This window comes from Miniopterus natalensis, chromosome 4 (genome assembly GCF_054644295.1).
Source record: "Miniopterus natalensis isolate mMinNat1 chromosome 4, mMinNat1.hap1, whole genome shotgun sequence".
Taxonomy (NCBI): domain Eukaryota; kingdom Metazoa; phylum Chordata; class Mammalia; order Chiroptera; family Miniopteridae; genus Miniopterus; species Miniopterus natalensis.
Window position 1 is genome coordinate 15,553,808 of NC_142084.1, and position 15,149 is coordinate 15,568,956.

The window sequence follows — 15,149 nt, forward strand, 5'->3', positions numbered from 1 at the left end:
AACAATGGGGCTGGTATGTGGCACCAATGTAGGGATTAATGAGAGAGAAAGCTGGGAGGTGGGAACCTTAAACACTGGGTGGACTCAGGAACTTGGAATCTAACTATGTAGGCAGTGTGGAGGTGGTGGAGGTTTCGGATAGAGACTTTAAAAGAGCACCGACTGATAGGAAAATTGTCCAGCAGAGGTTTGTAGGGTGGGCTGGAAGGAGGAAGAGACTGAGAACATGTCTTTATATCTTGTTTTCCGGCAGCCATCTTTCTGGGTTCCTTCCGCATGCCCTATCAAGAGATTAAGAATGTCATCCTGGAGGTGAATGAGGCTGTTCTCACTGAGTCTATGATCCAGGTAAGGCGCCAGGTGGCCGTGCTGGAGCTGGCTCTGCATCGCTGTGCACCAGCCTCGTCTCCTCTCTGTGTGGAGGATGAGGCTCCTCCTCTGGATTGTTGACTTAAAGAATGCTAGCTTTGCCCGGCTGGTATGGCCCAGTGGTTGAGTGTCAGCCCATGAACCAAGAGGTCACAGACTCAGTTGCCAGTCAGGGCACATGCCCAGGTTGTGGGCTCAATCCTGGAGTGGTGGTGTGGGGGGCATGCACGACACAGCCAGTTGATGTTGCTGTTTCTCTCTCATCAATGTTTCTATCTTCCTCGTCCTTCTTCTCTCTCTAAAATCAATAAAAACATATTTAAAAAAAAATAAAAATGCTAGCTTTGGGTAAGCTTCCATCTCTGGTGGTCAGGTTGTTTCTGGTATATTTTTCAACAGTCCTGCCATCGCACTAGCTGCCTCTCCCCCATCCCCCATGGCCATGTTTCCTTCTTAGTGGTTCTTGGGCAGAGTGAGGGCCTGACAGGAGGCTCAAGTTGTCATCTCATCCCCCTCACACTGAGACAGTCCCTTCTCTCTTTCAGAACCTCATTAAGCAGATGCCAGAGCCAGAGCAGTTAAAAATGCTTTCTGAACTGAAGGACGAATATGATGATCTGGCAGAGTCGGAGCAGTTTGGCGTGGTGGTGAGTGAACCTATCTTTCTCTCTCTCCTCGCTTCTTTGGAACTTCGATCCTCCCATAGGCAACTCAAACCTGTAGGTTTTTCTTACTTTTCTGCCTTTGCTGGCTGTGATGGAGCTGCTTGTCTTCCTCCCAGATGGGCACTGTGCCCCGCCTGCGGCCTCGCCTCAATGCCATCCTCTTCAGGCTACAGTTCGGTGAGCAAGTGGAGAACATCAAGCCAGAGATTGTTTCCGTGACTGCCGCGTGTGAGGAGGTGCGGAAGAGCGAGAACTTCTCTAACCTTCTGGAGATCACCCTGCTTGTCGGCAACTTTATGAATGCTGGTTCCAGGAATGCTGGGGCTTTCGGCTTCAACATCAGCTTCCTCTGCAAGGTGAGCCAGAGGGTTAGAGGGGGCAACAGAAGGGAAGGCTGCTGGCCTCTATTAGCACAATGTGGCAAACTGCTATTGGCCTGAGGTGATGTTGGGACTAACAATTTCTCCTTTTACCCAAGCTTCGAGACACCAAGTCCACAGATCAGAAGATGACATTGTTGCACTTCCTGGCTGAGTTGTGTGAGAATGACTATCCCGATGTCCTCAAGTTTCCAGATGAGCTTGCCCATGTGGAGAAAGCCAGCCGAGGTGGGCAGGTTGGGTGAAGCTAGAAAGTGCTTCCAAGCCCCACAAATCTCTGCATGGGGAAGAAAATAAGAGTGTAGATTTTAGATTATTTTCAGTTCAGACTGTTTTAAGTGGGAAAGAGAGAGGAATAGGCTTGATGTCTAAGCCACAGGGAGGAGGGTCAGACAGAAGAGAGGTCCTCATGTGTACAAGGGGAAGCACTCTTTCCTGGGGAAACACCAAACACAGCTGTAGAAAGACAGGTGGTGTTAGTCTAGAACAACATTTATTCTCATTCAGAAAAAAGAGACTAGATTAGCTTAACAAAAACTAGGCCTCACCATCCTGGAATTAGGCAAACAAAAAGCAGCATTCAGTAGAAATGGGAACAGATTTCTTTCCTGTCTCTTTATTTCTGTGTATGTTTCCTTCCTCCAAATCCTATTCTTTAAAATAAATGAAATCAGGATCGCAGGGGATTTCATAGATTTTTGTTGAATTAAATGAAGCCTCTCCTCTCTTCTCTGTATGGTACAGCTTGCAGAGGGAGGCTGGAGGCTCAGTCATCAAGTAATTTATAGTTTCACTGGAAAAATGTGAGAAACAACTAGAAAGTACATAAGAGAACTAGAATAATTAAGCACCCACTGTACGTACAGACTGGAGCTGTGCCCTGGGGGGCGGAAGCTGAAGGTCTTAAGACATAACTTAGTAAGTTCTCCCTACCCTTGTGTTTCCTTTAGTTTCTGCTGAAAACTTGCAAAAGAATCTAGATCAGATGAAGAAACAGATTTCTGATGTGGAGCGTGATGTTCAGAATTTCCCAGCTGCCACAGATGAGAAAGACAAGTTTGTTGAAAAAATGACTATATCCTTTCTTGAAAGTAGGGAATTGCCCCCTAGAAAGGGATGGAACTTTGGGGGATGGGGGGTGCTGCCAACAGGATAGATCAGGTGATATACAATTTTTCCCTCTTAAAAAATTTCTTTTTCATTAAATACATAGTTTTTGAAAGCATTCCATTGTTATAGCAGGGGAGGCAAACCATGCAGATAAACTAAAAGTCCCCCTTGATCCTTTGCCATCTGCCCGGTTTCACTGTCACTGGACTTCTTTCCGATTTGCACTTCATGAATTTATTTTATACAAAAATTGTGTGCATTTTATTGCTTTTTGCCCACAATCTGTCTTAGCCCTGTTTCCACAGCACTGTATGCGGAACAGCCCCTTTTTAGCTGCCACCTCCTATTCTGTAGTTGTACCATAGTTGATGGTTTACCATGCCCCTCTGTGGGTATATAGATTGCTTCTGGCTTTTGCCTCAAGATAAACAGCGCTGTACTGAACATCCTTGTGCATGTCAGCACGCATCTTTGTCTTCCTCTGGGCTGAAAAGTGGGTCTGCTGCTTAGCCCTGTCCTTGACTCCATGGCTGCACAACTTTGTGAAGGATGCGCAGGAACAGTACAACAAGCTGCGGATGATGCACTCTAACATGGAGAACCTCTATAAGGAGCTGGGCGACTACTTCCTCTTTGACCCCAAGAAGGTGTCTGTGGAAGAATTCTTTATGGATCTGCACAACTTTAAGAATATGTTTGTGGTGAGCAAGGAATACCTGCCGACTGAGTCTTGAGAACATTTTTCACTTTCCACGGGTTCGTGTTGGTTGCTGGTGGGTGTGCATATGTGTGAGTGTGTGCATGCCCCTGGTTCATTTTCTCCACAGCAAGCAGTGAAGGAGAACCAGAAGCGGCGGGAGACGGAGGAAAAGATGCGGCGAGCAAAACTGGCCAAGGAGAAGGCAGAGAAGGAGCGGCTGGAGAAGCAACAGAAGAGAGAGCAGCTCATAGACATGAATGCAGGTAAGAAGTGGAAGAGAAAGCCTGAGGGGTTAGACAGGAACATTTGGAAAGCTTCTCTGTCTAGAATCTGGAGGCCAGAGAGAACAGCTCATGTCTGAGCTCAGCTCCTGGCAAGTGATTGCTGGCAGCCTTCTCCCTCCAAGATCCTGATGCTGGACTTTCACCCTGGCGCAGTTACATGCACAGGCCAACTCTCCGTGCTCACCTCCTCTTCTCGCCTTTGCTGGTTTCTGCATTGTGTCTCATCTCCCCCGTGATTTAATATTGCTGTAACACGTACTCTTTCCTTCTGCCTGTCCAAAGCGCCTCTGGCCTATTTTCATACCCTCTGCTAAATCTTTTGTTCTTTTCCCCACAATGTTTTCCTGGCCCTGCTTCTGTCTTTTAATGGTGGCTTGCCCTCCCTTTCTGCTTATTTCACTCAGTACTGTGTCCCAAGTACTTCAGCATAATCGTATACACCTTTCAGATTATAAGTGGATTGAATTTATGGAAAGGGGGCAGAGGAGCTGGCCACCCTCTTCTGTCTTCAGCAAAATCTCTATTTTACTACCAGAAGCATGTCTTTGTTGAAACATATGGCCTCAATTACTGACTCTCTGTTTCCTGTCTCCGCTTCTTTCCTGCTGCTGATTCCCTGCCCCCCTCTGGCTGCTCCAGCGGAAATACAGCACACATTGTGCACGGCACTGAGCTGATGGCACCCTTCTTGAACCTGAGAGGCCATCTAAGTGAAGGGGTTCCAGGGCTGCCGGGTTTGGCAAGAATGAGAGTGCTTTGCTGAGCACAAGAGGCAAGGGCTGCTCTAACTAACACCTTTTGCTCTAGGGACTTTGTTTGGCATTTCCTGTTGTTGTAATGTCAGGGACCTGAAGCAGCAGGAACATTTCACTTTTTCTTCATACTTTTCTGGGAAGCAATTTCCTGCTCTTACCCCAGTTGTGTATAAGCCATGAACTATTCTAGTAATGCTGTTTAAGCCTACAGCAAATATTCTTCCCCTTCCCCTATTCTCAGGCACCTGGGGTTTGCCCCCAGGTACTGTCTAGGACACAATAGGGCAAGGTAGAGTTCAACTGACTTGGGATGAAGGCAGTACCTTGTCATCAGGTGACACAGCTGACCTTGTCCTGGCCCTGGGATGCCCAAGGCTAGCAAGTGAGGTTGGAATGTAGGTCAGCTGCATTGATGATGTTCAGCCAGCAGGTGGCGCTCAGAGCAGTGAGCCCAGCCTTGAAGCTGGCAGCCTCCAGGCTCCTTGGGATTTCAGAGTTTCAGATTTCACCACCCTAAGCTGTTACCATGGAAACAGAGCCAGGCTGGAACAAGGATTCTACATTAACTCTTTGTATTCCAATTAGGATGCTTCTCTTAGATGCTTCTCTTAGATCCAGACAATGCAGCCACTGGGGGCAGTACTTCAGTGAAATGCACTCTTAATCAGTTCTCTCTCATCTTTTCTCCACCCTGCTCTGAAACTGGAACCAGGTGCTGCATGCAAGGTTTATGTAAATTGGAGTGAAGCACTTTAGGCTAAAGAGAGAGTGATATAATTCCTTGCTCATTTCATAACCCCATCTCTATCCATATTGTGGTCTCGGAGTGGGACAGTTCTGCAGTTCTCTGTGCTCATCCTGATTGGGATGGGAAGGAGAGGGTACCTCAGGAAAATATCCTAAGGTTTGTAGCAGTTAGTAGGCAATGAAACCTTTTGTCTGAACCATTTTCAAACAGACACAAGTAAACATGGGCTGAGGCTTGAGGTTGAGCCTTCTGTCTGCTCTGAGCCCCAAGCCATCCTGGGCAAGGGGAAGCCAAGCAGACACCAGGCAGAAGCCATGCATTTTGTGTGGGGCTCAGCACATGCACTCTGCTCAGCCTGAAAAGCTTACATCTCCATCTTTGCTCCTAATAGAAGGTGATGAAACAGGTGTGATGGACAGTCTTCTGGAAGCCCTACAGTCTGGCGCAGCGTTCCGACGGAAGAGAGGACCTCGTCAGGGTAAGCAAGCAAATGGAGCCTTCCCCCGGTGAAGGGGGTGGGGCCCCTACTTCTGGTCCTGCTTTTCTTGGGCTGACGAGCAGGTAACGATGCTCTGAGAGTTTAGAAACTTCCCCACAGTAGTCCCTGCATCTGGAGTGGATTGTGTAGACCTCTTCCTCCCATATTAGAAAGTACTGGCTTGGAGAACTAGGGCTTGAGGGACTGACTGCATATCAGTTACATCTGATGATTTTTGCATTTCTCCCCACCCTTGCAGCAGTAACCTGGAGCAGGCGAACCATGATTCAGGACACAGAGATTTGGGTGGGCGTTTGAGTGTATGAACAGAATTGACCCAAATACAAAGTTAGATGTATACAAAGAAGTTAGGAAATACGAAGAAAGAATAAATGAGGAGTCCTTACTTTCAAGTTCACAAGCGAAAGAGATAGAGACTAATAAAAAGCATAAAGTCCTGTGGGGAGAAGGTTAGGCATCATTTCCCCCAGATATAGAGGAGCATCTCAATGGCAGGATTGTGCTGTGTCTGAGAACTACCTTTCCCTTGGGTGCAGTTGCCTTCCCCATTTTACTCCCCTACAGTCTCCTCTCCCAACCTTCAGAGCACTTAAGTGGATTACACTGAGCCAGAGCCTCTCAGAAGAGTTATGGGGATAGGAGGACAAGTGACCCAGGCATTAGTATGAGGATCAGCGGATAAGTTTCCTTTGAAGGAAGTGTACTACTGACTAGTCCAGAAGATAAAGCCAAGGCTACCCCTCATGTGTTATTGACCTGCACCACTGTGTCAGTAAAGTTTGTGACTAGGAGTGATAGCTGCTTTCATAGGTTGAAGGGTGGGAATTACGGAAGAGGCATCATGAAGGGCTTCTACTTCTGAGTGTTAGAGCTATGGACCCTAGTCCCTGGCTGGTACATTTGTAGGCCTGTTTGATGACCTTTACTTTCAGGTTATTGTAAAGAGGAAGAGTTGTGCCTTGGCCAGTACTGAGCTGTTAACACAGTGGAATCTGTAGGGCTTATCATACTGGTCATAGCCTGGAAAGGGACCTGAAGATCAAGGATATAGAGCATACTAGCTCATAAACTATGTCCTGGCCCAAATCTTGTAGGTCACTGTGAGTTTCATCTGTAATGACAGACTGCCTATTTCTACCCATACTGGGAATATCCAGAGGGAAATTCCCTTCTGTGACATCAGAACCTTCCCTAAACTGGAGGGTCTCTGTTATGACTCTTACCTACGCTCTGGCATCCTCTGAGTACAGGCTCCCTAGAGAGGAAGAGGGACAAGGCATTCAGTCCTCTAGATCAGTGTTTGGGTAGAGAATGCAGCTGGTAGTATTTCTTTTATGGTAGTGTTTAGTCTTTAGAGGTCCTGTGACATGGTTTCCCATCCACCATATAAGGTGATGTGGCCTTCCATTTAGCATTTCTAGCCAAACGAAAGCACATTGCTCACTGTTTTCCTCTGTCCTCTCAGCTAAGCACCAGCCTGCATCAGACTTTTAGTGGGGAATTCCCTTCAAGCCTCTTCCTGTGGAGCTGCTCCAATCCCAGGTGCTTCCTGTACACAGGCAGCCAGACAGCTTCCCTCTGCTGGGGAGCCCACTCCTCCCGAGTGGGAAACCAGGACTCCCGTGCAGAGGAAGCAGGGATCCTGTCGGAACATAACTTCAGCAACGGACCGGAATTAGTCAAAGTATTGTTTCCCAGTGGAAGGGGAATTGGAGGAGACTCATAATAGGATAGAGATGCAAAAAGAGGGTGAAAAGGAGAAGTACATGCCGTTTAAATTGGCTCCATCCTGTAATCTTATCTTTCTGGGCTTTGAGTTCACTGAACACACCTGAACATATCTGGGAGCATCTCTCAGGGAGACATTTCTAGTTACTCTGGTAAGCTCTTTAGACCTGGGTGCATTCACATCATATAAAGTGATGTGGCCTTCCAGTAAATGTAGACGGAAGGCATCAGTGTAGAGTGCAAAGAGCACAGGACTAGGATCAAAAACCCCAAGTCAAGTCTAACTCGGATGCTGTCTAGGTTACCTTAGACAAGTTTCCGGGACTCAGTTTTTTCATATATAAAATGAGAATTGGACTGAAATGGCCTCTAGGGCCCTTTCCAGCTTTAATATCTTTTACTTGTGTGACAATAGGATTAAGAGAATAGGAAAGGTTGGGCCCAGAAGGCCCCATTCTCAAACTCTACAGGCTCTGGTGGCTGTGGGTTTCCCTGGGTGTCTGCTGGACTTAGCTGGTGCTTGGTTGCCTCTGGCAGTTCCTCCTGGCCAATTGCTTTGAGCCAAAAAACAAGTATAGCCAAGCAGATCTGCCTTACAGCCCTCCTCAGCCGCACAGAGGCAGCTGTCCCCATTCAAAGACACTAGCCTTCTCCCTCAGATTTAAAGGAATGTTACAAAAAATCTTTGGTCTCTGGAGACCTGAGGGAGTGACCAGTATACAAAGACCCATTGAGCAGCTGGAAGAGCAGAGTTACTATCAGGCTGGCTCATTAAAAGTGACACATAAACTGCTGGGATCTGCAGGGTGCTGGAGAACAGTGGTTTGAGTGTCAGGGGGGAAGAATCCATGTGATTGTATCACTGCTACTATTTCAGGCTGATGATTGAGTCTCCTTGTGGTTTTAATGACTCAACTTTATCTCCATGTCTGAACTGTAGCCTCTTATACAGGCCATCTGCTCATAGGATGAAAGTCCAGGGAAGGAAGAAATTCACCTCCCTTTCCTTCCCTCTGCTACTTCCCTGCTTCCCTGAAGACTCCACCTACACTAACAGAGCCTTAGAGCTGGGAAAGCCTCTAGGCCCTCTAGTGATTAGCACCTAACCTCATAGGTAAAGGGAATTAAGGCCCAGATAAGGCCTTGCCCAAATCTACAGAGCTGGCTAATGGTAGAGCCAGAGCTATAGCCCACTTTCTTGAAGCCAAGTTCAGGCCTACTTCCACTAAGCCTGCACAACTGGACGGCAGATGACAGCGACCCTTCTGTGTAGGCAGAAACAGTCTCTCATACCTCCCAGCAAGGAGAGCCCTGGACATGGGGAAATTGCTTCAGGGAGTTTTCTGATGACCACCTGTCTGTAGAAGGTTGAGAGAATTTCCCAGCCCTCTCTCATTCTCCTTCTACTTCTGTAAAAATAGGACAGGAATTATAATTAGGAGACAAGACAATAATGAGTTCTGTAGGATGGTAATGATTGCCCCGCCCCGCCTGGCCTAGTTTCCTGTTCCCTAAGGAAGCTTATTAACAAGAGTGCTTCCTCTTTAGTAGTAGTTCCCCGCCGGTGTTATAAATGTCTTTCCAAACCATTAACCTTTTTCTGATTCATCTATGCTAGTGTTATATGGTTGATTTTGCTGGTGTTTTTATCCTAGCCCACCCCTAACTTATGGGAACCTGTCCTCAGCTTTGACCGATGTCTCAAGATTGTTCCCTTTTCCCCATAGTCTGTGGGACTGCTCTCTCATGGCTTAATGATCCTGCCTGATCCCATGCAGTCAAAATGTGTATCTGCTTCTGTGGCTACTTTTCAGTGGTCTTAAAAAGTACCCATGTTAGGGAAAGGAGGGAGAGAGATCAGTTTTTCTGGATTGTTCAAGCTATTCAGCTTAACTGTGACCCTGAAGACACAGTGGAAGCTGGGGTTCATTGATTCTGTTCCCAGTTCCCACAAGAGCTCTCATTTCTAATGCTGACCTTAGGCTACATACGTGTCCATCCCTAGAGTACCTTCTCTCTAGATTTGAAAGGGCACTTTGGGTCTTCTCCCCACCTACCATCCACTCCTAATTTTTATGGAATCTGTAATGCACCAGAAGCTTTCTGAATCTAGAAAAATCTGGAAACACTGCTTGATTAGGTACAACTGGTATCTTAGATTAGAGGAAGAAACCAGAGCTAGAAGAGGCCTAAGACATGTGCCACTTGAACTCCAACACCTCCCTTGTTGCTGAGCACAGGTGTCCCTGAAGGCCAGGGTTCTGGAGTCAATGTTATTTCCAGCACATACACAGTTCTCACGACTCTCACACACACAGTTGCAGATTTTCTTAACTCCTGTAGAATAAATTCAAAGGAGCAGTTGGAAGAAGAGAGTTACTATCGGCTGGCTCATTAAAAGTGAGCTATTACTGCCCAGCTGGCGTGGCTCAGCAGTTGAGCATCGACCTAGGATCCAGGAGATCGTGGTTCGATTCCCGGTCAGGGCACATGCCTGGGTTTTGGGCTCGATCCCCAATCGGGGGCGTGCAGGAGGCAGCCGATCAATGACTCTCTCATCATTGATGTTTCTCTCTCTCTTCCCCTCTCCCTTCCTCTTTCTGAAATCAATAAAAAAACATAAACAAAAACAACAAAATAAAATAACCATTAAAAACAAAAAAGGGAACTATTACTGCTCCTCTAGACACAAGAAGTAGGGACGAGAGAAGGGAGTATTTCAGGAAAGAGTGGAAACTAAGCGGGTCTGAGGAAGAATTTGCTGGCGGGACTAAGAAGGAAGACAGGAGGAGCGTATACATGGAGACCATGCTAGTCACATTCCAGTACATGTCTCTCTTGCCCTGCCAGTCACTGAGGCCTTGATTTATGTTCATAATCCAAGGAGAGGTTCACGAGAAAGCCCCAGAGTCTAGGTCACTCTCCTTCCACCTGTAACCAGATGCGCCTTGTGCCTGAGTCAGCGCCTTCACTATTTCTCTTGTTAGACAGCCCCTCGTGCCTCTGGGCGGAGGAGGAGACCTGTAAGTTGGTAACCTGCGGGCATGCTGTGTGCTCTCTGCTGACCTGTAGGTAGCCTTTGCCGTGTGAACACAGTGGCGCTGGGCCAATTTCTGCAGAGAAGCTGACAGCCCTGGTGATGACTTGGGCCCCCTAAGCCTGTCTGGCTTCTGCGCTCCCCAAAGCTTTCTGCTGGTCTAAAGAAGGCAGAGCTGTTCTGGGTGCTTTGTTCCCTGGCTCCTCTGGACCCCTCCCTCCCTCCCTCCCTCCCGGGGGGGGGGGCGGGACACAGCTGCCCGCGCGCAGGAATGCGGTAGGAAGGAAGGCTGCATTTGGGAGAGCCCGGCTTCATCTGCCCCTGCTCCTTTAAGACTGAGACACTGCTTTCTCCACTCAGCTTTCCCATGACCCAGCAAGCTCTTTTTTTTAAATTGAGATATAAACCACACGCCTAAAGTCCACCCTTTAAAGTATACAATTCAGTGTTTCTTAGTATGCTCCCAAGGTTGTGCAGCCATCACCACTGTCTAATTTTAAAACATTTTCATCCCCCAAAAGGAAGCTCCATCCGGTTAGCAGTCACACCTCATCCCCCCTCCCCCAGCCCCTGGCAACAGCTAATCTGCTTTCTACCTCTATGGATCTGCCCATTTCAGACATTTTATAGAAATGGAATTAGAGCGTCTGTGGCCTTTTGTGTCTGCCTCCGTCCCCCCAGGCAGGCAGCTCTTGGTGTACATGTGCTCTCTCCATGCTGCTCCCGGGGCGTGGGAAGAGGCGGATGGCATGAGATGGGCATGGTCCAAGAAACTGCCTTCTTGTTGAGGGTTTGGAGCTGTAAGTCTGGGTCCCATTCATGAGTATGAGTCTCGGGATGGCTTCCAGCAGTGAGGACAGAAACTCAGGGGTTTACTGGGTCTCCTCTTGCTGTTAGCATGATTCCTGGAGCTTCCAGTCCCTCAGCCACGGGACCAAGATTTCTTTGTAGGGGCCATCCTTGACCCTAGCTCTGCCTTCCCCGACTTACCTTTTATTACCCATTACCCCTCCCCCAACACACACGAACTCTAATTGTATCACAGCTGCTACCCTTGAGGAGGTGGAGAGAGCCAGGTGTGTGGACATGTGGGGAGAGGGAGGGAGGGTTGGTGGGACTCGTGGGAGTGTGACATGCATGTGATGTCAGCGCGTGGCTGCTGCTCCTTTTTGCAGGAGTCCCCCTGGCCTTCTCTGCTTGGGACAGCCCTCCTGGGGCAGACGGAAAGTGGTTTTGGCCTAGGAACTGCGGACAAAACAACTGTTTACTAAGCTCGTGGCTATTTCATTCCACCAACATTGCGATGAGAGCGCCGGTTTTGAGTACTTAGCTCTCTTTAAGCTACATAGCTAACACTTGAACCCTGTTGTGTCTGTCTAGCTGTATTCAAACCTCTGTGCTGTTTTCACACAGGAAAGCAAGAGCACGGCTTGCTCTCTTGCCTGCAGGATACTCTCTTATATTCTCGACACCCCCACCCAAGGGTATACTCCACATCATTTTAGGTCTCTGCCCCTCCTTCAAAATAAGGGCCTCTGTGAACCAGACAGGACAGCAGCGTTTGCATGGCGTCTTGCTAAATGTCTGCCCCAGAGTTCAGAGGGGCCTTCTGTGGACAAGCTCTCCTATGCTTTCTCTTGCAGCCAACAGGAAGGCCGGGTGTGCAGTCACATCTCTGCTGGCCTCGGAGCTGACCAAGGACGATGCCATGACTGCTGTTGCTGCAAAGGTGCCCAAGACCAGTGATGGAGTCCCCACAATCCTGGAGGAACCCATGGAGTTGATTGGCCGTGCAAGCTAATCTGGGTCCTGCGGCCATGGCAGCTCCTCAGTGGAGCCCCAGACTGCCCAGCCCTGCAGCCTGTGCCTAAAGGGTCATGGAGATATCCCTGTGGGGTGGCCGCTCCCATCGCCCTGACCCTGTCTTTCTCTCTGGCCTGCTGCTCTATGTACATCACACACGGCTTCAGCTGCCTGGAGGCCAGAAGGAAAGGGCAGTATGGGGGAGGCCTGAGCCCACCCAACCAGCCCTGGCTGTTGCATTACCAAAGCAGGCTCGGTGTTTGCTGCCTTAACCCCAAGTGTCTCCTCTCTGTTACTCTGAGGCCTGTCTCAGACAAGGCCCTGCCTGCTTTCTCAGCCCCTGGCTTTCCAGTGGGCTTCCCATAGGTCAATCTTGCTGGCTTTGAGCTTTTCTTTTGTGGTTTCTCTGGCCCTGAGAACAGCATGGGGCTTGTGAACCTTGGGCTATATCCCAACTTTCATTGCTGTCCCTCCCTCTCTGCTCTTTCTTCTCCTGGCTGTTGTTATTTATTACTAGTGGTGTGGCTTTGGGAGCTGCTTCTAAGGAAGTGGGGAGCAAATGCCACCCTTACTCCACCTTCCTGAGAAAGGCCTCCCCAACCAAAAAGAATCTGAACCACTTTTATCTGTTCCACTGTGGCCTAGGCCAGAGCCTGTGGGCAGGCAGGCTGGGCATAGAGACATTGTGGGACCTGCCGCAGCCTGCTGCCATGCTTTGTGCCCTTGCCTCTCTGGACGCTCTGCACCAGCCCCTGGCTACTGAGCCATGGTCCCTCCTCGTGCCCTCCCCGGAGCTTTGGTGCATCTCATCTGGAGTGCGGGCTGTATTGTGACCATCCTAACACCTCACCCTCTGTCTCCAAGGAAGTGGGAGGTGGAGCCTCCTGGCTGAGAAATTGTTTAGCAAATGGATCTATTTTTGTATGAGATTTTTTTTTTTTAAAGAAAAATAACTCTTCCTTCCCCCTTTCTCCTCCATAATGTAAGAAGCTTTGATGGCAGGTTCCAGAGTCCTTGGGATTTCTCCCCGCAGGCCTAATGCTGAACAGACCCCTGGACCTCCACCTCGGCTCTCAAGCCTTCTGGGCCCTTGAGGCCAGTGCAGATTCTCGCCCAGCGTCCAACCCTGGCAGAGGAGGAAGCTCTTCTGTGGTTGAACTGAACCACGCCTAAGAGTAATGGGAGCTCTGAGACCACAGAGTTTTTATAAATTTAATATATTTATCAAGCCAAATGTGCAGATGCTAACTGGACACTGGGGAAGTGGGCACAGGAGTGCACCCACACTTCGTACCCCTGCTCCCGCTGAACAGTGGGCAGGCCAAACTGTTCAGTGGCCCCAGCCACGGGAAGCTCAGACTCTGGCTCAAGGTGACACTGTGCCCACCCCGTGTTCCTTTCATCTTCCCACCCCGGTAGGGAGACAGAATAGCACTCTTAAGGCTGGGCCCAGATTATGGATGGCTGTTAGCGCAGGGGGAGCTTAGGGGAGACTAAAGGCTCTTGCACCGAGGCCTTGACGCCAAGAAGAAGGTTCTGGTTGCTGGAGCCTGTGTGAAGGGGCAACAGCAGCTCTTTCTGCTATTCTCGGAAGACTGGTATGAGGGCCCTGCTGCTCCCTAGGTCTCCTTCCTCTCCCTGCTGACATCTGGGGCTTTGACCCTTTCTTTTTTAATCTACTTTTGCTAAGATGCATTTAATAAAAAATTTTAAAAAGGGACAAAATGCAAACCTATTTCCCTCGCCTCTCGGGCTTCTGGGATGTCATCACCTCCAGTTTGTTGGGTTTGTTTCCAACTGTTAATAAAGCATTGAAACTACTGCCGGCAGCCTCCTGTGTGCATTCCTGAGCGAGTTCTTTTCACTCACCCAGGCCCCTCCCTCTTGTCCTGCCTCAAATCCCTGGTTGACCTGGCAGATCATTGTCAAAAAGCTCAAGGTGTCCGTGTGCTAGAAACTATGGTTGAGGCCTAGAGATGTTTAATACATGATGGCTTCTGCCCTGCCACTTGCCCCCCATAAAGGAGCAGGGCCCCAGTTCAGGCCCCCTGCCCTTCCTCATTGCTGCCTCTTGGCTTAGAACCCTTTTTTCTTATCCGCACCTGAGGATATTTTTTCCATTGCTTTTCAGAGAGAGTGAAGGGAGAGAGAGAGAGAGAGGGAGAGAGAAACATCGATGTGAGAGAGACATTGATTGGTTGCTGCCCCCACCGCCCAGCAGGGGTGGCAGATTGAGCCTGCAATGGAGGCACGTGCCCTTGGCCAGAATCGAACCCGGGACCCTTCAGTCGGGGCCGACACTCTAACCGCTGGAGCCAAAGTGGCTAGGGCAGAGCCCTTTTTTAAAATCCAGTTCTAGCTCCCCAGCTCTCCATGCCCCCAGGTGTCAGTCACAGTTTCTTGGCAGTACCTGTGTCTCTCCCTGACTCCCATTCTCCCATCCCCCGCTCCTCTTTGGTGGCCACAGACCACATTCCGGACTAGAGGAGCTTACTCTGGGTGGAAACCTGAGCCTGCCCACCAGAGGTCAGAAGCCAGAGGTCGTGCTCCAGATGACTTGCTGCTCTGCGTCATACTTGTTTGAGCACGTTGTGACCTGCACAAAGAAACCTTACAATCTATGAGCAGGCTCGGAATAGGCAGGGAGGGGCCTGCAGAGGACCGCAAACCCATTTGGGCAAGCTCTGGAACTGGAAATAAAAGCCTTTTAAATAGCCCTGGAGCCTGGGCAGCTGCCTCCCCAGTAGGGCTGGGGGCGTGGGGGTGGGCTGCCCACTTCCTCTCTCCCTAGGCGCAGAGGCCAGGCGGTTCTGGCTCCCAGCTATATAGGCACACATACCAATTAGGGGACCAACCGCAGCTGCTCACGCTCTGCTTTGCGAGCCGGCTGCCTAGCCTAGAATAGAACCCAGGCGCCCGGCTCCCCGCCCTCTGCAGCCTGGCTTCCAGAAACGAAAACCCGCTTCCATCTCAGCAGCCGCGCGCACCACCCTCCCTCCCACGCAGGAAAGCCGCCCCTAGATGCTTAGTTGGAAGGCTTGGTTTCCATGACAACAGACTTAAGGAGCTGG

At 49.4% G+C, this 15,149-nt stretch overlaps 1 protein-coding gene across 1 annotated transcript in view; it reads left to right on the forward strand.

Annotated features, from left to right (window-relative positions):
* DIAPH1 (diaphanous related formin 1) overlaps positions 1 to 13,901 on the forward strand; it is an 81,389-nt gene extending 67,488 nt beyond the window's left edge. The window contains exons 20-28 of the mRNA XM_087816301.1: positions 254 to 348; positions 915 to 1,016; positions 1,151 to 1,390; positions 1,513 to 1,642; positions 2,365 to 2,489; positions 3,061 to 3,225; positions 3,352 to 3,487; positions 5,403 to 5,489; positions 11,919 to 13,901. Coding sequence (XP_087672427.1) covers positions 254 to 348; positions 915 to 1,016; positions 1,151 to 1,390; positions 1,513 to 1,642; positions 2,365 to 2,489; positions 3,061 to 3,225; positions 3,352 to 3,487; positions 5,403 to 5,489; positions 11,919 to 12,076 — 1,238 coding nt within the window. The 3' untranslated portion in view covers positions 12,077 to 13,901. The remainder of the gene's footprint in view (positions 1 to 253; positions 349 to 914; positions 1,017 to 1,150; positions 1,391 to 1,512; positions 1,643 to 2,364; positions 2,490 to 3,060; positions 3,226 to 3,351; positions 3,488 to 5,402; positions 5,490 to 11,918) is intronic.
* The last annotated feature ends 1,248 nt before the right edge of the window (positions 13,902 to 15,149 follow it).